General features: G+C 38.5%; 2 protein-coding genes across 6 annotated transcripts in view; both read right to left on the reverse strand.

Annotated features, from left to right (window-relative positions):
- Nucleotides 1-8,735, reverse strand: part of RWDD1 (RWD domain containing 1) — a 25,307-nt gene extending 16,572 nt beyond the window's left edge. The window contains exons 1-3 of one of the 4 annotated variants that reach the window (XM_036893553.2): nt 8,497-8,735; nt 7,149-7,276; nt 353-418 (exon numbers count right to left, since the gene is read on the reverse strand). In XM_036893553.2, the coding sequence (XP_036749448.1) occupies nt 353-361 (9 nt within the window). In that variant the 5' untranslated portion in view covers nt 362-418; nt 7,149-7,276; nt 8,497-8,735. The remainder of the gene's footprint in view (nt 1-352; nt 419-7,148; nt 7,277-8,496) is intronic. The other 3 variants (XM_036893556.2, XM_036893555.2, XM_036893550.2) reach the window with 3 other exon arrangements.
- CALHM4 (calcium homeostasis modulator family member 4) lies at nt 436-25,945 on the reverse strand. 2 transcript variants are annotated; one of them, XR_008992780.1, is made up of 3 exons: nt 24,908-25,945; nt 19,548-21,385; nt 436-4,457 (listed from the first exon to the last, which is right to left on the reverse strand). XR_008992780.1 is itself a non-coding variant. In XM_036893572.2 (2 exons), the coding sequence occupies exons 1-2, from the start codon at nt 25,463-25,465 to the stop codon at nt 20,999-21,001; spliced, it is 945 nt and encodes a 314-aa protein (XP_036749467.1). In that variant the 5' UTR covers nt 25,466-25,945; the 3' UTR covers nt 13,858-20,998. The 2 variants fall into 2 exon arrangements, 1 of the variants encoding a protein (XP_036749467.1); XM_036893572.2 differs by lacking the exon at nt 436-4,457 and having other exon boundaries at nt 13,858-21,385.
- Nucleotides 25,946-26,696: the final 751 nt, after the last annotated feature.

The raw sequence follows: 26,696 nt of genomic DNA on the forward strand, positions 1-26,696 counted from the left end.
TTTTATGTATATAATATTTGAGTAACAATAGAACATCCATCCTAAAGAGACATGCAGATAAGTGTTTATCCAGGCCCAAAATCTCCTATCTTTTCTCCATCTGCTGTATTACTGTTTCCCTTTCCCTTTTAAAAACAAAGCTTATTGTGTCCAAATGTATCTCATTAACTTCCTATTTCTCTAGAAGTCATGTTTACATAATACAGATTAGTAACACACAACATTCATAGGAGACCCGTAACAACACCATAGCACCTCTACACCTGCCATGCCCAGCACAATGGCTGAAGAATGAGTAAAATTCCTGAGAAAGAGGCTTAAGAAAACCATAAGTATTTCTGATTAGACTTACTTTCATCATTTTCTCCAGCCTCAGATGTCACAGTAATGGTGAAGCTGGGTGGATTTTCTGATAATACTGCAAGAAAATATACAAAGGGGTTAAGTTATTAAGTTGCTTCATAAGGCAGATGCTTGTCCTTATTAGCAAAATATAACTACCCAGTCCTAGAAATTAATCCCTAGCCTATATCTCCATTTCACTAATAGAACTGAATAGAATATTCAAGTGATAAAAAGTCCATCAATTGTCTATTTAAATCTAGGGTTGTCATTAATCTGGAAAGAAATACCTATAGTAGATACCCTCTTGGGAGTTTTATCAAATCAATTAAAATAGTTAATTTACTTTTAATTCAAACTTTCCAACTATACACATGGAAAATTACGTTCTAAAAAATTCCGAAATAGAATGACAAAAAAAAAAAGTTCGATGTTCCTCATCAGACACTATGCACTGATAAATATTCAGTATAATCACTGTTATACTTAAATATTCTTAAGTGTAATTCAGAATTATCATGACAAACAGTAAATATTAATTTGTTAGGGTTTGTATTTTCCAGCTACCTCTTCCTTCCACATCACCTCTAGAACCAAACTTTATTTTTCACAAATTATTGAACCTCTACCACCTTTTAAGGAATTACAAAGTTAGCCATGAATTCAAACATCAAACTGCTTACAATTTGTTAAGCAAGACATGTAAATCAACATGTATGTAAATAAGATAGCTTTATATACTATTTCACAGCCTGATACCTATCTGACACTCTACATATGCTTATTATCTACTCTACGACACGAACACTTAAAAACTCTCTAAGAGCTCTGAGGTCAGTACCTGGCAGTATCTAGTAACTCAACAAATTTTGGCTCAGTGAAAGAGCTAAATTCATGGGATGAAAGGATAAAAACAAAGAAACCTTGTTTTCAGAACTATTATTAGAGTAAAGAAAAATTCAAGCCACCTGTAATTGCTGCTGAGCCCATGAAAAAAGCCTGTGCTGGCTGGGAAGCACTGTCAGGGTTGATAGCAGCTCAGAGCAGCCTCTTTGTGAAATGAAAGAGCCAGGTGATGTCTGAAGGAGTCACCATGGAAACTAGTCAGCTTCCTCCAGAACTTTTGAGGCCTTCATAAATATTCATTATCAATAAAATTCTAAGACATACATGTTTATTCTAATTGAAGTTTAAAAGTCCTTGAAGCAATGATGAATACCTATGATTACTAGAAAGGTGTTTGTCAGGAAGATAAGAGACTCATTGGACTACTATGGATTTCAGGGAGTCCAGCCCATGCTGAAAAAGTCCCTGAAAGGCAGTTTTAATAAAGCTTTCATACTATGTTTGGCCTTATCTTTTTTAACAAATGTGTGTAAAATATATTTGATGTATTTCATTCCTACTTCTTTCCATGACCAACTTCAGCATTTACATGTCATGAAAAAGTAAACATTGCAACTATAGAAATAAGGACTCAACCTAATGATATTCCAACTGATTACCATTTTCTGGGATTCAATTAGGCTGTACTTTAGGGGTCATCTATACCCAATAACAGCTAACAGTTATCGAGCATTACTTTATGCCTGTGCTGCACTTTGCATTTACACAAAGATCCTTTAATTCTCACATCAAGGTCATGTTTTTATAGCATTACCATATTTCACCAAACTTAAGATGCATCAAGTATGAGATGCACCCTACTCTATGTACTACTAAGAAAAAATAATTGGCAATTAAACTATGATATGTAATCAATTACAAGATGATTCATATTTCAGATGTTAAAATGAAAGTGTTACAATCAAATATAGTGTCATCCCAACTTTATAGATGTGAAAACTGAAATAAAAGAGCTCTTAAATAATTTGCCCAAAGCTATACAGCATGTAACTGATAGAACTGAATAAACTGTAAAGAGTTTTATTTAAAAAGAAGAAAACTTTTCAGCTGAGAAATTCCAGAAGCCATTTGAGCTCGGTTATGAATTAAGGTATATTGGTAAGCAGACATGGAGAAAGGAATGTAGGTGAGAGTAACTCAGAGGCAAGGGCATAGTGGTGAGAAAGTTTAAGGAATATAATGAATAAGAAATTATTCCATTTGATGGATGGATGTGTAGATGAAGAAAACTAGTTATTAATTCAGCTAAAAGTTTAGGCTGTACACAGTGATAGTTGTGACTGCAGTAATATGGTCAGACTAGTATTTCTAAACATACGAAAATAAATCTAGCAACAGTGAATAAAATAGGAGAGAAACAAGACTAAGAGGCAGGATGAAACTAGATAGCTATTAAAATTGTCATAGCAATGTTAATGAGGTTCTGAACTAGGTTGGCAGCAATGGGGACAGTGAGAACAGGGAGGAATCTAAGATGATGATGGATGACACTTTGAATTTGCAGAAGAGGACAGTGGTGCCACTAACAAAAACAAGAAATACGAATGAAAAATTAGGTATGATGTATTTGGAGGACTCAGGGTACTTTCAGTTGGAGATTCCGAGTATGCAATTGGAAATGGGCAAATGGAGCTAAAGAGAGCTGGGCCTAAGCTGAATTTGGGACCATGCACATCTAAAACCATCAGACTGAATGAGATCACCAGAGAGAAATAAGGGCCAACAAGCTTTGTAAGGAAACCTGAATTGGGGTAACAAAATTAAGAGGAGGAAAAAGTGCCAGAGCATAAAAGAAAAGCAGCATATGAGAGGTAAAAACAAAACTCCTAAGAAAAGCCTATTTTACTTATGAAGCAATCCCCACTCTCGAGATCCAGGTCTGACATGTCTATAATATGCACCATATGCACCAGCTACATGGGGAGAAAATAAGCAATGAACCATTGGCATATATGATGGTATCTAATCCCTAACAAAGCCCTTTGCAGTCTGACCCATGTTTACTTGTCAGGTCTAATTTTCCATAATACTCATTTCTCACTTTATGTTCTAGCAATACCAATTCACATGTCCTTTGAACACAGTTTGCTTTCTCACAGTCATGCTTCTGCATACACTGTGCCCCCTTTCCGAGTCTCACTCACTTAACTCCTAATCCTCCCTCTGTTCTCCAAAACAACTCAGACCCTCCACTCTATGTTCCAATTGCATCCTATATATACCTCCATAAAAAAGTCACCACAGTATGTTGTAAATTACTTATCCAATGTCTTTTCCCAATAGACTGAGCTTCTACCAATGCACATAGTAAATACTTGGTAAATGAGAAAACCTTTCAGTAAATGAGGGCACCAGGATGCTAGCAAGAAACATCACTGAATTTCCTGACCTTGGAAACCAAATAGGCTAGGAAAGCAAGATGGAGAAGAAAGAAGTTTATAAATCATCAATCCATAAGAAATCATGATGAGAGGCATGTTCAGCAAAAGAATGGGAATGAAGAGCTGTGGGGCTACAAAATTCATGGACAGAAAGAGGAATTTCAGATGCCAAAATTTTAAAGATGGTATGTCCAAGGTGTGGCTATGCTCCCATGCAGTTGAAGGAAATGGAAATCAAAACCATTCATTGACAAAGACAAGCAATTATGGGGCGATAGTAATAGAAGAATCAGTAACCAGGTAAATATCTAGCAAAAAGTATCTTATAATTGTTTGGCAGTTATAAAGTATTTACACTTACATTATTCCTCATCAAACATATATGGAAACTGGGGCTTGGAGAGGTTAAATGATATGTACCCAGTACACCAAGCAGCCATTACAGAGAAAAAAATTGTAAACCAGGAACAACAACAAAAAGGGATACTGGAAACCTCACCCCCCCTGTTTTGAGAGAAATCTTCTGCATCCGTGGATGTTTTATTGCCCTTGTCTAGCTTGGATTAACACATAGTCTACAGGCACACACCTGATCATCTACATTTGCTCTCATACAACACTAAACTAAGTTTTCTACCTTTATCTTACATCTACCTACCACTTCAGCATTAAAAATAATAATAACAATAATAATAAAGGGAGAAATGTGGGATCCACATATAAATCAAGTATAAAAATCAAATGAATATTCATATTTGACCTGATTGTTTACAGTTCATAATGCGTGATCAAAACCGAAAGTTTCTGTGATGACTGACTGCCCTTGTACTGTTCACTATGTAAGAACTTATTCACTATGTAAGAATTTGTTCACCATGTAAGAACTTGTTCATTATGCTTCAGAAGATTGGAGACTGACGAGAATTAGGCTTGGGGTGGATTAATGATTGTGCATTGAGCATTGACTCCCCTATACAGAATTCTATTGTTGTTAACAACCATTTGATCAATAAATATGAGATGCCCTCTCAAAAAAAAAAAAATTATGTGGAAAAAAAAAAAAACAATACCTGCTTCCAGGATAAATAAAACACATAGATTAAATTTAAAAAAAAGAAAGAAAAAAGGGATACTAGAGAACACTGCTAATATTCCTCAATATCCACTCTCCCCTTTTTCCAGTGATACCATTTTAAAGCAAGCATACTGACCATCCAAAATAAAGACTACATTTCCCAGGCTCCCTTCTATCTTCCATTTAGGTCTCACCAAATGACTAAGTTCCAGTAATGACATGGAGGCAAAAAAAGTTCTTTCAACAGTTTCTAGGAAATTTCCTTAAGAAATGGCTGTCTTTTACTTCTATAATATTTCCTTTATTATCCTACTGCCTTGGAAAAGGAATGGTGCCATCTTGACTATGAGGGTGAAAACTACATCATAGGGATAACAGGGAACTAAGAAGAATCTTGGGTCCAGAGATACTCTTAGACTAGAGCTACATAACTTTTAGTGCAAGAGCAATAAATTTTCACCTTTTTAAGAACTACTGTAATTTGGTGCTTTCTGTCACAGCTGAACCTAATCAAAAATAAAACAAAACATGTAAAGGGATAATATTCCAAAGCTTGGATGTGACTAAAATAGGGATGGGAAAGTTACTTAATAGAACTTGCTAAGCGGAATGATTCATCACAACTCAGGGTCTGATTAAGGAATAATCCCATTCCAATGCATTACTGTGAGTTGCGGTAAGCAGAGTAGCCTTCACTAAAGACACCAGATTTCTAACACTGTGAGTGGATCAAAATACTTTCAAGAAAAAGAGTAAGGTTGTTGGACACAGTGGAAGGAAGCAGTGGAAGTGCAGAAATGTCAAGTAATACAGGGGCAAATGATGGTAAATTTTACAGAATTAAGGATTTTTTCAAGAATAGAGATCATGGAGATAGTAGCTGAAAGGTACACTAAAGAACACAAAAATGACAAAGGTTTTCACAATTAAAGTATGGCCCTTTGATCCTTAGGGAATGTCTTTGAAAAGCTACTTTCACAAAATGGCTTCTGCCCCATCTCTAAGATGCAGTTACAGCTGTTAAAAGCTTATGGCTGCTACTTAGAAGTACTGACTGCTACTTAGAAGTACTGACATAATTAAAAGTAGCATCAGGTAGCCTTCTTTGTAAGACCGAACAAAATTAAGGGAACTTAATATTTGGTTAGCCTGAAGCCAACTGATTTGTTCCAACAAAACTCCCCAGGGCCACAGATTTAAATACAGAAATGGAAATAACCAAATTCTACTACCTTAGCAAAACCTTGTCAAATGAAGGAGAATGTGGTGTCAGGAGAGTCCATTAATATTTTGGAAGACTAGTTGTTGGGAGGATTGGATCAATGTGTAATCAAGCTACAGAACAGGCAAAGAGAAGAAACTATATTATGATTTGTTATAATTTACAACAAATGCAACATTGGACCAACTCTTTGCAAATAGTCAAGCAATCAGTTCTGAGGTTAGGCTAGGTCTATGTGCTGGATGGATTGTGCCTCTTCAACATCCCCAAGGGAGTCATGATGTGCTTAACAAAAGCTTCTCTGTCAAGCACTCAGCAATCTCTCTCTCTCTCTCTCTCTCTCTCTCTCTCTCTCTCTCTCTCTCTCTCTCTCTCTCTCCACACACACACACACACACACACACACACACACACACACATATGTATATACACTTCCTTCATTCATGGAACTGATCACTTACCAAATCTAATATTAAATGTAATTTAAAATGAAGTTAGAAAACTACAAATTACTGTTCCTTGGCAAACTGCCACAAGCAAGCTGTCTTTCTTAAACCTGGTACAAAAATATTAAAGTATGAAATCATCAACACAAGAGAAGACTGTAAAACAATAAACCTGCAAATCCTCAAGATTTCAAAAAATGAAACATGGAAACATTCCAAAGACCTCTGAATATTTCTGAGAGATTATAAAGAATATGATCATGAGTAAGGCAAAATTACTAAGGAACTACAAATCAAGACATCTCATTTTAAATATTTATTGTAAAGCTTGAAGGAATGCTGATAGGAATTAGATGGGCTCAGCTGATACTGTGGAATACTTGAATGCATCAAAGATTCATAAATCGTCTTTTATTACCGTGGCTCAGAATCTTCAAGTACTTTTTGCATCTGACAAGAATTTCACACACGGAACTGTCTCAGATTTGTAAGAACCACAAGACTGCTTTAGGGTTAAATATATATCACTTATAAATGCTTATATGCACCGTATTTAATGAGGGATATCTTATATCCAAAGAAATGAAAATAGCACATCTTATGCTTTCTTAACATTGCCTACACACAGTGTTCATGCCTGTTACATTTCCAGTGTACTAGAAATGACCAAATGTCACAATTGAGAATATCCAACAACTGACCCTATATTCTATTTTATTTACACAATGACATATAAGCAAGGATAGAGAAGGGAGCCAGACTCCATACGCACTCACCCAGGTAATGACACTCTCAAACCCCTCTTCACTCATCCCCTTAACATCCTCACAGTACAGGTGCACTGCTGGTGAGAGAGAACATGAACAGGACTGGAGCTATACAAGGATAGCTGAGAGACATCTGCCTGTTGGCAAAGCAGAACAAAATTTGCTACCATTGCAAGCAGTGGTCAAAAGGGGGAACTAAGAAAACTATTAACAATGAGAGGGAGAGAGGTTGGAGTATATGAGTTAAAATAATGTACTATTACACTGTGTTCTAACAATCGATCATGCACAACAAATGAAGGAATGGGGAATGTCCCACAACCTGTGCTCTACTTGAGTATACTGGCTTCATTTGATCACTTCTCAAAAACTGAGTGTAATGTGAAAGAAGCCATATTATTGATATGGTTATCTTGCTGCATTTTCAGAATCATCTGAAGCGCGTCTTAATACATAAGTATTCTCTCCCTTTTAAATAGACCTAATGAACTTCTCATTACTATTTTACTGTAGCCCGACCTGCCATGTAATCTCGGTTCCCCGTCATCCCAGCTGGAGCGAGATCCCAAGTCCCACATGTCTGGGCCAAGGAATGTGAAGGCGCAGGAAAGGCGTTCCAGACCTAATGCTTAGTACCAGTCCTGTCGCCAACCCGCTGGCCGACCCAAAGCAAGTCACTTAACTTCCTGAACTTTCATTACCTTGCCTGCAGCAAGAGGAGTCCCGGTGGAAGATGTCTAATACCCCTGCCAGTCTAACAACCTGCGATTCTACAGTAGAACTGGGATTTGCGCTACATCAATGCCAGATCATAAAGCAAGAAAGAAAAGAAAAACCACAAACTTGAGGGACAATGTTACTCTTAAAGTTCTGGGTAACTCTGAGAAGAACACTCTGACTCCCATAAACTTCAAAACACCGTCCTACGAAAAACAGCTTCTACCTGAATAAAGTTGAAAAATGTGAAAACTGACACCTTTGCAGCTCTGGAAAGAGCTATTCCCACTTGGCATTTTTATCTGTTTTCGCGCTATTTCACTAAACCTCGGGTTGCCGTAAATTACATAGAAACCAATGTGCCCCTATCCAATCCCAGGCCTGACACTCTCCAGGGACCTCGCCAGCCTTGTCCAGACTCCTAGATTTCGGGGAACGGACGGGGAAAGGTAAACAATCGCGGTTACTCCTAAGGGCCTGAACACGCTGGGGGAACTTGAGGAGAGAGCAACGGGCCGGCGGCCACGCGGCCTCGCTGTGCCGTCTCCTCCTGGGCCGGGAGGCTATGGGCGGCGGCGGCTCCGGCCCGGCCCGTCCCACTGCACCCCGGGCGGCTGCGGCCGGCGCCCGCGGGGTTCACCTGTGAAGGAGTCGGGGTAGATGGACTCCAGAGCCTCCAGCTCGTTGCGCTGCTCCTCGCCGTAATCTGTCATCGTGGCCCTCGCTGCTGCCCATGGACGACCAGACACGCAGGCGGCGCTCCGCGTCGGGCCACCGCCGCGCCGGGACCAGGCGCAGAGTCCGCAGCAGGGAGCCTGGGGCCCAGGGTCTGGCCGGGCCTCCTAAGCAACAGCCCGCCGCCGGCCACAGCCTGCTCGCTAGCTCGGCGTTCGACTCATTGAGCCTGGCCGGCTGGGCACTGAGTTGCCGCCTGTCCCAAGCCCACTCGGGATCTGCTGGGACGATGACGGCAGCCGGTCTGGCATTCGCTACAGACACCTCGGTCCTGTTCCTTGGGTTTTTCAGGGCCTGCGCCAGCGAAGCCACTCCTCGCGGCCTCCTCGCTCGATGTATCGAGGCTGGCGCCGGGGCTGGACGGTGTTGCCGCGGCGGGACTTGGGGGCGCCCGTAAACTCCGTCGCTTCCGGCTTCCGGTTTGCGATCGGGTAGTTGGCCAGGGGCGGGCGAATGTGCAGCTCGTTGTCGACTGATAGTGAGGTTCGGGTGGTTCTGCGCTTCTGGATCCCCGGTTCCTTGGTGTCCCGCGGCTGCTGGGCGAGCGGCCGAGACCAGCGTCGAGTGCCTGCGCAGAGGAGCGGAAGCTTCGCTAGCGCGTCGGGCGGGTTCGGAAGGGTCGGCTCGACCCGCTCGTTAGCCGGGCGGAGTCGGTCGCAGGGAGAAACCGAAGGGAACTCCGGAGATTTGGGTTCTTGAGTCACATCTCGAGGCTTCGCTTTTCACTTTGTAAAGTAAACACGGCTGGACATAGAGCTAAATGTCTGTGATTATTTCTGTGAAGTGGTGAAGGGTGTGTAGATTTCAGTAGCATTCTTGATAAACAGCGTAAATAAGTATCCATAGGAACCTTTGATTTGGGAGAATAAAACTGAGGAAGTAACACTTAAAATATATGCCTCAATTATCTCCAAGTTCGTCACAGGTGTCACAAAGAAAATTTTCAAAGCCCCTGGCAAAACCTAAGAAAATGGCTAAAACATTGTACTAATATGAGAAGTATGTTGAAGAACTATTTACAGTTACGTTTACAATAAAGAAACAGCTGTTAAGTCAAAAAGATGTGGAAAGTGTAATAAAATACTGCAACGTATCCGAGTTAAACACTTTTTTTATATTTTCCTTTGTTCCTGTATATTAAAACTGGGTTCACTTTTGTAGTGGGGGAAGTAAGAAACTGTTTTGAAATAAGGAGCGCCCTAATTATGAAGGCTGAAGTTTTCTCTTGTTCACATAATAATGTTCCATGGACCAGAAGGCATCTTGACCTGTTATGCGAAGTATTGCTTTCTTATAGCAGAGGAACACATTAAAACAAAGCATTCCAGTATATTTTGGTACTGATTATTTAATACTTAAGTATTAAGGTTTGAGGCATTCTTTTAAACTTCCAGGGAAAAACTGGAAAACGCTCCTGATGATGGTGAGAATCAAATAAAATATATGAGGTAGCTTTGCAAACATAAAATGCTTATTTTTTTGAATATCGTCAGTTCAGAGAAGTCAATGGTTTGTTGCCAGAGAAAGCTGGACAGAGGGAACAGCTAGTGCTACTGTCCTAAGAGGCAAGCCCGCTATCATTTGGAAGCCATGTGAGAGATGCAGTTAAGCTGGGAGGTGGGGGAATTTACAGATCTTGTACGATCATTGAAGGGTTTAAATGAAAGAATGACGATATGACTCCTTTAATTTACAGAAAGACCGCCCCTGATACCAAGTGTAAATACACTTAAGGGCAACAAAGTCTGGAAGACCAATTAGGAGGCTTTGGCAATAGTCCAAGCAGAAGACAATGGTGACTTGGACTGGTAAGATGGAAGTGGTAAGACTGGTCAGATTCTGGATACACACTGAAGGTAGAGTTATCAGAGTTTGATGTGGGCTGCAAGAAAAGAGTTAAAAATGATTTTTTTCTAGAACAACTGTATAGAAGTTCTTTTGGCCAAAATGACAGGTGAAAAGATAGTATGAATTCGGCAAGAAAGTTAGTAACACTTTTAAATAATTCACTGACCAAAGAAAAAAAGTGAAATTTTAAAACTGTTGTCCTAACTGATGATAAAAACACAGCCTATCAGAACAGATGAGATGCAGCAGAACAATTTAAGGTATGAGAAAAAGGTTGATAACTGGCTGCAGGTTTTAATTTAGTAAATGGAGTGTGCCTTTACTTGCCTTACTATTTTATTAGAATTTTTGGTAAAATAACCTTTGAAACCTGCTACATTTTTGCTGTTAAGCCTTCATATTTCAGAATCCTCAAGTGGGTTTTTGTTGTTTTTAAAAACTGAAGATAACTTCCTAAGGGAGTTCCAGTGCTAATGTATTCAAGAGAACACACCCTGATGGCAGCTGACCTGGCATTCTCTATGGACACCTAGATCCTGTTTTTCTTTTTTAAACCTGCATGAGCATCACTAAGTTTTTTGGTTCTCTAATTTCAGTTCAACAATGACAGAGACACTTTACAGAATATAGGAAGGCCTTTAACTTCCTGAAAGTGAAGAGTTTTTATGAAGCAAACTGCATTCCTTTTAGTGTTTCATTTTTAATTTATAATTAAAGTTGTTACAGGACAATGTATTCAAGCTTTGCTGGTAGGCAAATAGTGTAGTGAGAACAACCATAATGGGATCTGGAGCCAGATGGGAGAAGCCCAGCCTTAGCTGCTTATAAGCCAAATAAGCTGCTAGGATTTTTCAGGTAACATGAAATAATGTATATGAAAACACGTTGCAAATTCTAAAGTAGGAAGGATATCAGTGTTATTTGTAATTTTTAAATATATATAACATCCTCTGAAGGATTTCATTTTCTGTTGCTGATATCTATTCATCTTTATTACTAAAGAAAAATGTCCCACAGAGATTCCTCTTACTCATTAGTATTCATCTAAGTTTCTTCCACAAATAATTGGAACTCACAGTTGCTATTTCCTAATATTATCAGTCTTTAAAAAAAATTTTGCTTTAAATTTTGGTTTAAAAAATTTTGGCACACTTCTGCCCCTAGGAGTTTTCTAGGCAGTTTCACTACTCTGACGGACAGAATTTAGAATTCCCTATTTGGAGGTTAATCTTAACTTTCAAACAGTTCATTGTGGCTAAGGTTTCATTCAGTCAGATGACTCATCACCAGTCATAAATACAAACAGCCATATGAAATTCTCATTCTGTATACTCTGAAGAGTTCCCTTGAGGGGTAGTGAATCTCAGTATCACTTCTAAACTAATGACCTCCTTGCTTCCATCTTACCTTCTGCAGTCTGCTAAGACGCAGCACAGCAGAGTGATACTGCTGCAGTGTAAATTAGGTCATGTCACTCCTTTGCTTGTAACTGCCCTCTCTCATCTCAGATTAAAGGTACATCTGTCTCCCTAACCCTTATCTGGACCTCTTGTTACCTCTTTGATCTCTCCTATTGCTCTGCTACCCATCCTCTGTTCAGCCACACTAGCCTCCTTACTGTTCCTCAAACATGCAAAGCAGGTTCTCTTCCTAATGACTTTGCACTTGCTCTTCCCTCTGCCTGGAATGCTCTTCCATACCTACAAGGCTTACTCCCTCACCTCCAACTCTTTCCTCCAATGTAACTGAGGCAGGAGGTAACTGGTAGGGTAGTTAGAACAGGGCATGTTGTCTTGGTAGAGATCGGCTAAGCAGGATGACACCGGGCATTGTGGTCAGCCAGCCTAGGCGATGCATAAGAAACCACTTCCTGAAATGGCCAGCTTAAGAAACAAGGTGCGGGGGTTCTGATTCCAGCCCAGTCCCAGAACAAGTCCTAGGTAACCCTGTGGACTTCCAAATCTAGCCCTAGCAACAGGTCCTAGGCAACCAGGTGGACTTTCTCCTTTCCAGTGCCTATAATCTCCTCTCTAGAAGCCCCTCCTGATTAGCAGGATCCTTCTCTTTTCATTCTTCATTGAAAGCGCTGCTGGTTCTGTATTCTTGTCTGTTGACTTCATTTTTCATCACTTCCAAGACATGATCTTGGGAAAAACAGCATCTCAACTGGTAAGAGAACTTTCTGAATGAGGCTACCCCCACCACCCTACTTAAAATTAGAACCACTCTTTCCTCAGTATTCTGTATCACCTTTACCCTATTTTATATTTCCCATGGCACATGAAAACTGCACTGGTAATTCCAGTGCAATAAATACTATGTTTATTCTCTCCTCCCCACTTCCACTAACATTTACATTCCATAAGGGCAGGTATCTTTACTGGATTTTAGCATATAGGGCAGTGCTCAACTGTGGGCACTCAGAAAATATATATATTCTATGTATGAATGAGAATGAATCCAACGGAATGGTAACATATTACTTTAAAAGCACTGGGCCTTTAATCTGAGGTACATGCGAAGGAGTGACATGACCTAATTTGCACTGCAGCAGGATCACTGCTGTGCTGAGTCATAGTAGACTGTAGAAGGTAAGGTGGAAGCAGAGAGGTCATTAGTTTAGAATTAGTTCATTCTAAGGGTAGCTTATAGCCCTTCTTTACAATTGATTTACCATATGTATTTTGACAAGCCAAGCCCTCCCTCTCTTGGTCTTAGTTTCCAATCTATAAAATGAGGGAATTGAGCAAAAAGATACTTTCCAGATGTAAGAATCTATGATTCCTCAAGGTCATGCATAATTGGAGCCAGTTGTATGGAAACAAACTTCAAAATTAGCAGTTAATATCTCTGACCCAAGGTGTCATGACCAAAAAGAGCTATCTGTGGGTCTATTGGTATCTGTGGGTCTAGATGTCATGAACCATACAACAGATGGGGCCTTAGTTCTGGGCAACAATAAAGAAGGGTTGTCACTAGTTTTAAGTAAGCTACACTTCCAACACTGTCCTGCATGTGTGGATAAATTATGAAATGGACAGACAAGAAATTGCATTTGTACATGTTCCTGTTCACCGACCCTAGCAAGAACCATTTTGATACTTTCTATCTTCTCTTTGACTTTTTGTTTTCTTCCCTTCTTCCTCCTCCCTCTTCACTTTCTCTCCTCCCCCTACCCCTTAACCTGGGCCCTTCCCTGCCCCCCACCACCACACACACAGCCCTTTGCTTTGGATTTGAAAGGGGTTGGGTGGGGAAATGAAAGGAGGGAAAATGAAGGAGTAAAGAGGTATGGAAGAAGATAGGGTTAGGGAAATGCAACATTAAGTTTCTTAAAATTGTTACAGGTTGAGTTTGTTCTCCTCAGTTCCTGTCCCCACCCACACAAAGAATTGAAAGGTAGAGACATAATGGAGCAGAGTAAAAGTTTTATTTGAATACACTCCAAAGGAGGAGTGGACCAGAGTCAAAGTAGACCAAGGCACCAGACTTTTAGGGGAGGGTCTGTTTATCCTGACCTAGCTGGGAGGCATTTCTTTGATTAACAGGGTGAGGTCTTTTGATTGACAGCTCTAGTTATACACCCATTCCTCTTGGTGAACAGAACTTTTCCCAGAATGTACACAGAAAAGCCCAAAGGGAAGAAAGCAAAACCCCAATTTTATTTTAATGAGATTATGATGAGGTGTGTTTCAGGCAGTTTTTAGTTTTGTTCAGTTATGCCCATGTTGGGATCAGGTTGGGACCAATTTGTCCTGGTCCCAATAAGCAAGAAGTTCTCTCCCTGCAAAGCCTTTGTTGTCCTCACTGGGATCCCCCTCTCTGGGCAGTCCGGGCAGTTTTTCCTTGAGCCTTATCTTCCCTTCCCCCCGGCTACTCATGTCAGTCTTTCTACCTAACATTCCTAACAATACCGTTTATGGTTGGTCCCATCTTTACTCATTATGTTCCATCATCATGTTGATCCAAGGATTTTCTCAAAGACAGTGCTCTCTTGATGATATCCACAGATGCAAGTCTTACCCAAAGTACGAAGGAAAATGTGAGTGATCATTTGTTTTCTCTTCACCTTAACTTACTATACACATCTTCTGTGACTTTTCTTGATTTCCTTAGGCCATTATCACTGGGATCCCTTTCAGTGTTGGCTGCATGCTACCTTCCACACAGCGCCATCAGCTGGGACCACAGATGAGGGGCAGATCAAGTCCAGCGATCCCATTCGCTTGCAAAGTACACAATTGACAAACTCGGGACATTACAAACTCAATATTATGACCAGAGGGGGCAGAGATCTGAAGAGCCCATTGTAAGCCTGGGACGACTTGATGAGCAACCACAGCAGACTCCGTGATCAGAGGCGCACAGCCTGGGGGGTGCTCACACAATGCCCGTGGAGCAAGTAAAGGGCTAGCAGCCACTCCGCGGCTTGGTGCTGTACATGGGAGTTGGCACCTCTAGTCTGAATACCCACCCACTCACCAGGCTTGGGGAAAAGGGTTGGAGAGCAGGCAGAAGGAAAGAAACAAGTCCGTGTGGTCAGCCAGCTTGCGGCACCCCACAAGGGTGGGTCCCAGAAAATTTAGGAAAATGAGCTCAAAGTGCCTCATACCCTGATGGCAGGTAGTATGTACTGCATACTAAATTTTATTATTCTAGCTCAGCTAGTAGTAACTTGGATGGTTTTTCACTGACTTTATCTTACCTACAAAATACAGACCTTTTTCACAGAACCTAAAGGATCTATTAAATCATTATTGGAGAATTAAAGACGCTTATTTTGTAGACAGCTTTCTCAAACTGACACTATCTGAGTGAAGGAATGGGAGGCAGAAACTAAATAAGATGCCAGTTATTCTTGATTTATAAAATTTATATAATTAATAAATCACCACAGTTTCAGATTAGTTTTTTCCTACATTTCATAACTGGAATATGGCCACATTATGCAATAGTCTTTAGTACATAGACCTATTGATGTTACTAACTGGCAATAAGAGAAGAAAAATATGCTTATTGTAGTTTTGGCTGAAATACAAATACATATGAAGTGAAGTGTATATACATACAAGTGCGTATAAATACATACAAAATGTATATTCAGCTGTTATTTCTGTACTTTAGAACACCTTAAAACATTAGAACATATTGTATTTTATAAAACATAGTATGTTATAGATACATTTACTTACTTTCCAGGAATAACAGTTTTGCCCAAGGCAGAGCATCAGTGCATGTAGAATCATGGGATGCTTGTGCTAGAAATTACCTTGAAGAGGTTTGAATCCAGGGGATGTCATTCATGACAGGTTGTGGGTTCACAGTCTCCTCAATTGTGTGTGTTGGTATGTATATTAATTTCCTGTTGCCACTGTAACAAACTACTATACACTTGGTGGCTTAAAAAATGCAAATTCATTATCTTACAGTTCTGTAACTATTAATAACAGTATATTTCTTACTGTTCTGACACAGGTCAGACACAGGTCTCAGTGGACTTAAAGTCATCAGGGCTGTGTTACTTCTGAAGCTCTAGAGGAGAGTCCAATTCCTTGCCTTTTGCAGCTTTTAGAGACTGCTTTCATTCTTCTTTGGCTCATGACTCCCCCTTCCACTTCAAAGCCAGCAATGTCCAGTTTCTCAGGCATCACTGTGACACTCCTTGATACTCCTCTTCCGTTGCCACTTTGCCTTCTCTCTGACTTATTCTTCCTGCTACCCTCTTATATGGCCCCTTGTGACTATATCAGGCCAATTAGGGTAATTCTGGATAATATTTCATGATCTTTACCTTGACCACACCTGCAATGTCTCTTTTGCCATATAAAGTATTAAGTAACATTCATAAATTCCAGGGATTAGGATATGAACATCTTTGAGGGGCCATTATTTAGTCTATCACAGTATGTAAACTCTGAGGTATGTAAGCATGTCTTTCTGTGCCATTTTTCTGAGTATTTCTTCAAAATAGCTTTCCCTAGAATGACTCTTCAACAAGGTCCTTGACTCAAAGTGATTTAATCACTCATTCTCATGTTTATCACCCTCTTTTATCTAGGAGTTCATCTCTTACAAGGGAAAACTAAAGTCCCAGAAAGACTGACTCATGCAAAACTATATGAATGATGAGAGACTGTGTTTTCCTGACCCTCATTTTGACCCTTCATAACTAACTATAGCCTACTGAAAACAAATTGACAGGTCCTCATGGTGTCCCGTCCATTCTCTGCATAAGCAAGAGAATGCCAGAGACTCCTGGGCAGTCTGCAGTTAGTCTGTGGTAATAGAATCAGTGCCATTGGCTGTTGGGTAGCTCAGGGCCAAAGTTATGCCCCAGTGAGAGTGGACAAGTCACTTTTCTAAGCACAGTGCCTTGAAGGAGAGCCCTAATTTATGCAGGTACAGTGGAAGTGGAAAGACAGGAACTCAGATGTGATTTGGCACCTTATTGTTGGAGCTCAGGGTGGTTTAGTTCTTTATTGACAGGCAGAAAAGTATTTTCCTAACACTTAGAGAGCCCTAGAAAATTGAAAAAGTGCCTCAAGTTGCTGTATTCCAGCACAATGCTATGGAATGCAGGGTAAGAAGTCAGACCCCCAGTCTGGATTCTGGCTCTAACACTTACAGGTATGTAACCTTTGGCAAATTTCTTGACTTCTCTGTATCTCAGTTACTTCATCAGTAAAATGGAGGAGCTTATTTTATTGGATTCCAATTATGGCTCATGATTCACCAGTTATCCAATAAAATTATTACATCAATGAGAAAGCTTTCGTTGCATAAGACTTTATGCAAAATTCCTTCACATTCTCTGTTATTTAACATAACTTCAGTAAGTCATTTTATAATATGTGACTCTTTTTACCAGTTTGTTATAAGGAGTAAATGGGACAATTTGTTTTGAGTGATTGGCACATACCAAGCACTGCATATTATTTTCACTACTGCTCATTGAAGATGGGTGCAGACTCATGTCTGGGCCACAGGGAGGCAGCAGAGGAAAGAATACTTAAATTAATTTCTTAAGTATGGCGTACTGAGATTAGAAAAATTTATTCACAGCTGGTAGTTAATACAGAATAATAACGCAGATCTGGAATAATGTAATTTGCCTCCCTGGAAATACCAGCCATTGCTCTTTGACCCAGGAGTCACATTTATAGATTTGTGCCCCACAGTCAGGGAGCTAGTCTGTGTAGCTGCCTACTCAGAGGGCAGCCTGCCAATCAATATCTGTTCTTTAGTGACCAGGGCTAAATTTTGGTAGATGTATTTAAAAGCCAAATTGTATCTCTACACCTTATATTTTGAGGTAGTAGATAGCTACCTGGTTTGCATTTGGAAGGCCTTTGGTTGGCTGTGATATTTCAGTTTTAAAGTTAATATGATTTTAACCTCTGAGCTACAAACAGAGTGCAAAAAAAATCACATTGTGTTTCTTACGACAATCGTGCATTAGAATTTTTTTTAATAGAACTGGAGATTGAGAAAAAAGAAAGGAAACAAAGACGATGAGTATAAGTATGCTTCTTCAATTTGCCTTTGGAAAACATAAACAAAGCTAGGAAAAACATCTGAACATTGCGATTGTATTTGTCTCTTGGAGAGAAGGCAATTTAGCTTGAGGTGGGGGATGGGAGAACTCACAAATATGAAGCTAAGAAGTGAGCAAGTCTGTATATATGCCAAGCTACAGTATTTGATGTAGTAGCCAAAAGCATTTGGGAGCTAAATGTAAGGTAGTATTAGCACATAATTGATTTTAATTATATGTATTAAAATTACATAAATCCATTAAGCATAAGGGGGAGGAAGTACAGTGTTCTTAATGGAAAAGTTTTGTCTTACTGGCTGTGGAACAAAAGAATACTCTAGACCAAAAAAAAGACTAGAAGCTTATTTAACCTGAAAGGGAAAATACACAATGAGGCCAAGAAAGTGTACTAACTTTTAAATGTTCACATAGATGCTATAAAGCCCTTTGAAGCCATGTGGAGGAATCAAAGAATAACTATAATCTTTTGCTAGAAAGCTATAGTAGAAGGTCATGATTAACTGGCTCAGATATAAACTGTGTATGTCCTAGTTTCAAACTGTTTGATGTAGAAAGGTCTTCCAGAATCTAGTAGAAAGAATGTTTCCTGGTGTTAGAGTGTATAAACAACTATTATCTTTCTGATGACATAATGCTTTAACTTCATATACTCTTTGATTTTGCTGTTAATTGAAAAATCTTACTGAAAAGTATTTACTGTAGTATATTCCCTGAAAATGAATAAAATAATTGAGCATAGGATAAAGTACTGATTTAACTAGTATGTCCCAATACAGTGGAATTTCAAAAGTTCTTAGATAAATAGGATGATAGAATTTTAGGGCTGAAGGAGACTATAGAGAACAAAGAGGTTGGCCTTTGATATTTACACAGCTCATTTATATCAGAGCTAAACCAGGACCCTAGTTGCCTACTGCAGCTTCTACTTTTTTAAAGATCCCTCCTGTAATGTCATATCAGTACTGCAAATAGAGTTAGGTAGAATAGTTTTCCTTGGCTGCTTGAAAAAGATCAGTAGATTAATATTCTTTTAAAAATGGAATGCCACCTGTATGGCCCCGGAAGATGGCTGGTTAGCCAGAGACGGGTAAAATTCCTCAAGGGAGGAACAACCTAAGACAGGCACAGTCACAGGGGGGCCATCAGGTGAAAAATTGGGGATCAACAGAGGTGAGGCTTAGAACCTCACCCCCCTCCCCCCGTTTTGAGGTAAATCTTCTGCATCCGTGGATGTTTTGTTGCCCTTGTCTAGCTTGGATTAATACTTAGTCTATAGGCACAGACCTGATCATCTACACTTGCCCTCTTACAGCACTAAATTATGCTTTCTATCTTTATCTTGCATCTACCAACCACTTCAGCATTTTATTTAAAAAAAATAAATAAGGGAGAAATATGGGATTCACATATAAATCAAGTATAAAAATCAAACGAATAATCATATTTGACCTGATTGTTTATAGTTCATGATGCGTGATCAAAACCGAAAGTTTCTGTGATATGACTGCCCTTGCACTGTTCACCATGTAAGAACTTATTCACTATGTAAGAACTTGTTCACCATGTAAGAACTTGTTCGTTATGCTTCAGAAGATTGGAGACTGTTGAGAGTTAGGCTTGGGGTTGATTAATGATTGTGCATTGAGTCCCCTATACAGAATTTTATTGTTGTTAACAACCATTTGATCAATAAATATGAGAGATGCCCTCTCAAAAAAAATAAAAAAAGGAATGCCAGAAAATGTCTTTAGAGAAAGCTTAGAATTAAACTCAGTGGTATTTTCCTTCCAATAGAAACAACCTGGGCCTACAACCATTGTATACACATTGTATACATATTGACATGTATGCATATAAACATTAACATAAAAATCTTATTAGATTTAGAAGGGAATCTCAAGAATACATTTGGTTCAGTTCCTTGCCTTCTAGCAGGTAAGGTACCATTATCCTTATTTTATAGATGAAACTAATTGACTTGTCCATTAAGTAATAGTAAGGGGCAAACCTCCTGTCCTAACAAAGTATTACACTATGCATCTCTTACTGGTTTTAAAAATAATTTGTTTCCTTAAAATTCATTTTCTATTTGTTTCTATTATGCTAAGGAACCCGTATTTCACATAAAATAGACTATTTCTTCCATGAAGCCTTGCTTTCCCAAATGAAATTTGAGTGCAAAGTTGCATTTTGATAATAAAAAGTCACAGGGGGTGTCTCTGTAGTGGACCACACAGGGAAAGCTCTCTAGAATAAACTTTATATGTCATAGCTATAAAAATGCTCCTAGTATGGAAGTGCTAAAATAACATTTATGATACTAATGATAATACAATAATGCATCATATTCCCCTGGTTATGGCAGGATGACTTAAGACTTTCACAGATGTGTTTCTCCCTTACATGTGACCAGTTTAGAAAAGGTTCTTTATCCTGGTTCCCCAAAAGGTCAGATATTTAAACTTGAAGAAAGAGGAGGAAGCAGCAAAAATTCTGGGATAATATAGAGGTAGAAATAAAGAAAACCAGAAATTAGAAACAGGAAAAATAGTGATAGAAGACACTAAGGAAGGGAAAAAGTAACGCTTATTAGCACGTATTTTATGAAAGGTGCTCTGCTGAGCACTTTGCTTATATTATCACACTTTGTCCTCACAACATCTCTATGAGGTAAATACCAAGTACAGATAACAAAATGGCACTCAAAAATATTAATTTTCACACAGTTACTAAGTAACCAAACCAAGATTTAGATCTTGATATGACTGAAAATTATGTATTACTTTAATTAGGCTAATATTGCCATTATCAAACCATCAGTAAAACTTCAAAAAGAGAGATTGGCACAATTATCAGATAAACTGATTTTGAAAACAGCATTTCAGATGAACTTAGGTAAACAAATATCAGAAGAGAGAGAAAAAGATGAAGAGATTACATTGATACTCCATCATCATAAAAATAAAGTATCTGCTTAGCTACCTGAATTGTGAAAGTGCTATAATCAGGGTTTTAATTCAATACCTCCTGATTTGCTTTCCTCATTATCCTCATCCACCCTGTCCCCAAGGAAGCTATAGTGACCTTGCAAGTTATCACCCATGCAGAGAAGACTGGGTGCTGAAATATCTCTCCAATCCTGGCATGAAGGGATACGGATGTGTTTGATATCTTCATTTCCAGGAATGAAACCAAATAGTTTTTTTATGCGCTGCATGATGAGGAGCCGTGAATGCTGTTCTGCAGCTTGTTCAAAGAGCTCTCTCTCATTGTGGAGGTGGTTGGTCCAGTAGCAATGCTGCAGAGAGGTGAGGGGAGAGCAGCACCTGGCCAAACAGGAGGAGACAAGGGCAGCGGTGGTTGCCAAGGTGATCAAAATCCAGCCCAGCATCTTCACATCATTTTTTAAAAGAAAAACAGAATATCAATACATCAAATATTCTATGAACAGCTATAATAAAAGAGATTTCTATAGAGAACTAAACTGTGGGTAAGCAATTTGTTTTTCTAGTCTTTGCCATATTAACAAAGTGCTGATCATTTAATATGGACATCCACATAGATGGATGCAGGTGTGATGGATGGTATGGGCCAACCACTTCAACATGGCTTTTAGATTCCAAAGGATATTGGCCAGTTAACTTGGAAAGGATTCTAAGTACCGTCCTTGAAGTGGCAGACACTATAACCCACCAATTACCCTTGCATAAGGTATATAAACATTCTTTGCTTTTAGCTCAAATTTACTTTTCAACCATCAGGTAGAGTCTCAAGCATTTGTTGGTGCTTAATAACCACTTCATAATTATGATGATGAAGATGATGATATGATAGATAATAATGGTCACATCATAAGGTGTTTTTGATGATGTGCCAACAGTATTCATGAATATTTCTTCCTGAGTTGCTCTTTCCTTTTATTTTTCATGACTAAAGAAGAAAGTCAGTGAGCAGACTCTCATGTCCCTAAATGTATAGTACCCTATTATTTTCCTTTTCGTTTCCCTCTTCTTTCAAATAGCCATTTACTGACCAGTTTTATGATTCATTTTTGAAATGTACTTTGAAAGGAAAATGAACTAGATAGTATCTGCAACTATATAGTGCCCACTCTTCAAGCCTGATTTAAATAGTTTCTTTCTACTCTTAGAATCCTTTGTCTTATTCTTTTAATTATTTTAATTTAATTCTTTTAATTATCCCTTTTAATTATTCTTTTTTCAGTATTTAACAATTGTTACATAAAGTGACAGAGACAGGTTGCACACATATAGGGAAGCCACAGAAGGCAGCCACAGTCTGGGAAGTGAAGGTGTCTTTTACAACCTGTGATTCACCACCAGGCCTAGAATTACCAATATATACACAGCAGGATAGCTGCACTGTATGGAGGCTAAAACCTACACAGTGACACTCATTGAAATTTAACTTACTAGAAGCCAGCATGGTGGAGGAAAGTCTGTCTCTGATGTCCATTAATTCATCAGCTGTCACTTATGGAATCCCAGGTTACCTCCCACCATGTGCTGTATGTGGTGCTTGCTTATGGGGACTCACATGTGAATAACTTAAGGTACATTCATTCTTTCCACAGACTTTAACCTCAAGAGGGAAACAAAATATCAAACCAAGAAATACAGTAAAAGTGATAGTTTTTGATATGAGTAAACACGGGGCCAGAGGAAGCCCAGTAGACATGAACTCACTTAAGGAAGGGGAATAGCAGGGAGTACTCCCCAGAGCATTATCTCCTCTGGGGAGTACTCTGCAGAGCAGATAATGCTCAGACTTAAATTATTAAAGAGGAGTTCAGCAGAAGCAAGGAGAGTTCTAATAAGAGAAGAAGACAGAAAAATAAGAGAGTAAAGAGTTGGGAGAACCTCAAGAAGTTTGGATTCACAGGGTCATAGGAGTCATGTGTTAAAGTGTCAGGGGCCAGATTTAAAGCACTTTTTATGTCAGGCCAAAAATTTGGATTTGTGCCTAGGCTAGTAGAAATTCACTAAAGGACTTTATATAAAGAGTGGGGTTCATCATCCAATATCCATTAGAAAGATAATTTTGGCATTAGTGTAGAAGGTAAATCGAAATGGGGTGAAACACATGTCAGGAAGATATTTTAGAATGAGGTATGGGCAGAGAAGGAATTTGAACTTAGTAAGATCTCCTGGTCAACCCAGAGTAATCCAAATGAAAAACAGTGTATATTCCTCAAATGAGATTGAAATTTGAGATAGTTTCAGAAGACAGCTTGGCAAAATGAAAACAGCATGATCATTTAATACCTCCACCAGCCATTTATTAGCTATATGAAATTATGAAAGTCACATAAACTCTTTGAGCTTTGGTTTCCTCATCTGTAAAATGTAGTTGATTATACCAATCTCTTAAGATTATGAGATTTATAGTTAAGATATGAATTTATACAGTATATGTTATATAGTATATGTCAAACATCTTGATAAATATTAGTTTTGCTGTTGCTAAACCAAAAATTTTTCTGGCTGATCAATGGTGCTCAGAACTGAGAAACTCTCTTTTCACAGAAGTCTGTGTATGCATTAAATAACACAGTTTATTTTGACTTAAAGAAAAATCTTACCCATGGGTATTATATCTTAATTTTTCTTAAGCAAGAACATTTTTTTTAAGTCAAAACTGTCCCATTGAGGTAGAGGCAAAAAATCTCAGACATATAAATCAGTCACAGGGATGTAAGTACAGCCTAGAGAATATATAGTCATTGATTCTGTAACATCTTTCTATATTGACAGACAGTAACTATGCTAGTTGAGATGAGGATTTAATAGTGTAGATAACTGTTGGATTGCTATAGTTTATACTTGAAACCAATATAATATTATACATTAACTATACTTTAATAAGAAAAAATAAAATAGCCCCACTGATTATTTGACTTTTCACACATCTTCACATTGCTGCTCTGCCTGAGCTTTAAGGCCGAAATAAAAAGATTGAAGCAAAGCCTATCTTAATAGGATTTCTAATTTTGCTTAAACTGGGCCATATGCAACATTTCAATATTCTGTATTTTCACAGTAATTTTTAAAACCTAAATCACATTAGCACTTCGAAGTTTAATAACTGAAAAGTGAAGAATCAAAATATGTGTATGCCTTAGCAATAAATAGTTTAAATATGAATGCATTTTTATTGTATTGCAGTGGTTTGAAATACGCTTTTTTCTCAAATCCCTTGGAGAAACTGATGAAAGCCAATGATCCTTTCTCTATTGACAGAAAATATACTTTTATACTTTTTTAACTTAAACTGTAAGTGCAGTAAGTTTTGATATCCCTCCCACGTTGCTCCATTCCCTCACACAAACCTGCCTAAGCAGACTAAATTTAGAACCATCATTGGAGTTCATTTTTAAGCATAATTAAGCTTCCTGTAATTTTAGATATTTTAATACATAAGTATGTATATTTAAGAATATATATATATGCAGGAAGACAGAATGTAGTTAATATAGCAAAAATTTAATAACAATATTTAAAATTCATTGTTTTTAATAAAGATTCTGGATATAACATTGAGCACTTTAGATATATTAGTGCATTTATTACCCACTCTAACCCTATGTGGTAGATGCTATTTATATCCCCATTTTACAGCTGAGAAAAGTAGAGCATGGATAAGTTATATAGCTCACTCAAGGTTTTGCAAGTTAATAAATGGCAAAGCAAGACTCGAACCCATGTCTGCTGACTCTAAAGCCCAACATCCTTAACTATACTTAGATAGCTGCCCAGTAGAAATCAGTTTGGTGAATAACACCTAGTTTGTGTTTCATAATCCAACAATATGAAAAGCAGCAGGAATGTGAAATGTTGCCAGTGACTGTAGTTAATATGGGATAGCATAGCAGAAAAAAAAATCAAGAACTTACTTGTGACTGGTATCTGTGCAGAAGTGCTACTTCATCTCTTACCAGCATCATGTCAGATGGAGCTGATTTGCAACATGGAAACCCAGCTAGGATCTCTTCCCGTTTGCTGGCACTGACATTCTCAAACACTGGGTAATGGTCAACAGATGCGAATTCACTTGCTGCACACTCATAGTAAGTGCCTGTCAGCAGGGTCACTGCCAGCCACGTTAATGGTGCAACAAGTGCTCTCCCCGTGATGCTGAAGAACCTGAGGCAAGCCAGCTTGCGTTCCAGGAGGCTGATTCTCCGGCGTGGAGGTGCACAGCTGCAGCAGTATTCACTGGTAATTATCCACATCTGGCTTCTTAGAGCATAGCCAGCAAGCAGAAGAATCACAGCAGGAATGACTAGAAAAGCAGAACCATAATAGAAATTTTTCCCAACCTGACAGGGACATCTGAATGTGAAAGAGGAGAACAGTTGTTGCCCACCAATAGTCAAAGCAGCAATTAAAGAATTGATAAACGTTCCACTTTTCTGCAGAGAAGCTAGAACGTTGTTAAGAGTTGTGCTCATTGTTGGGAAGCTCTTACACAGATCAGCTTGTCGCCCTTTCTGATCATCAGACTCCGCCAGCTGTAACCACTATGGGATGTTACTGGTTTAACTGGTTGTGTCAAGTGACCCAACATCCTTACATGTTTAAAGGATTCTGGCATCTTTCCTTGTGTACTTAGTGAATCCTGAACTAATAAATGCACTTCAGATTACAGGTGGAAGAAGCGGAAGGAAATACTCATTTGGTATGGCATGGAGCAAATGTCTTCAGTGTATCTTCCCACTAAAAAGAAGACAGTTTTCTTGCAAAGCAACCTTCTGCCATCTTTCCATGTGCTGCTTTGTGTGATACAAAATGCTCAGCACCAGCAAACAGCAGCAGAAGCCAGAGAACTTTCTGGCCTTTGTACAAGATCAGGATTTGGTAACCATAAAATTATCACATAAAGAATAATTAAAGTTACCAAATAGTAGAGCAATCTAAAATTTAGGTCTGTCTGGAATTTCCATAACCTAAGAGTTCTGCCAGAAGATCCCAACAGCCTCTCCCAAGAGAAGAATAAGACTCGGGTAACCCCAAAGCCAAATCACAACACACAGAACATTCTAACTTTATTTTAAAATGTAGCTGTATTGACAGAATATAATGTAATATCATGTTGCTTTATAAGTTAAGTGAAAAATTTGTTTATATGGTATCTTTTTGTTTTATGAACATGTGATATTTGGGAATTAATAAAGATATATCTATAAACAAGAAATAAAATGATCCAATATGTAAGGTATTTTCTATATTTATTTAATCAGCAAATGTCTGTCGTTTAACTTATATATAAAACAACTAGACCAGGCTTGGTTGACTTATAAAAAGTGAATAAGATTAAAAATTTTTCAAATAAACTCTCTACTAGACATGATTAAATACATAATTAGTGAATTGAAACATAATGCTAAGGAATTTACCTGAAGTGCAGCACAAAAATCACACCATATAATATATTTTAAAAATGAATTAAAGGACATAGAAGACAGATTAAGCAACTCTATGATCTTTCTAATAAAAGTTCCAGAAGGAAAAATGAAGGGACAGACATAGAAGCAATATTTGAAGAGAAATAAATGAGAATTTTGCAGAATCCAAGTTCTCACATCAAAAGAGTTCTAGGTGTTCTCAGAAGTGTAAAGATAAATCCGTATATAGAAACGTCACAGTAAAACTGCAGACCGTGAAATTAGAGATTCTTAAGAG

This window comes from Manis pentadactyla, chromosome 12 (genome assembly GCF_030020395.1).
Source record: "Manis pentadactyla isolate mManPen7 chromosome 12, mManPen7.hap1, whole genome shotgun sequence".
NCBI classification, from domain to species: Eukaryota; Metazoa; Chordata; class Mammalia; order Pholidota; family Manidae; genus Manis; species Manis pentadactyla.

Bases quoted from the DNA above. Each gene is read 5' to 3' on its own strand.
- CALHM4 (XM_036893572.2), bottom strand. From the start codon at position 25,465: ATGAGCACAACTCTTAACAACGTTCTAGCTTCTCTGCAGAAAAGTGGA. The intron at 21,386-24,907 runs GTAAGTTCTTGA...AATGATGTGAAG, and splicing joins TGCACAGATACCAGTCACAA to ATGCTGGGCTGGATTTTGAT.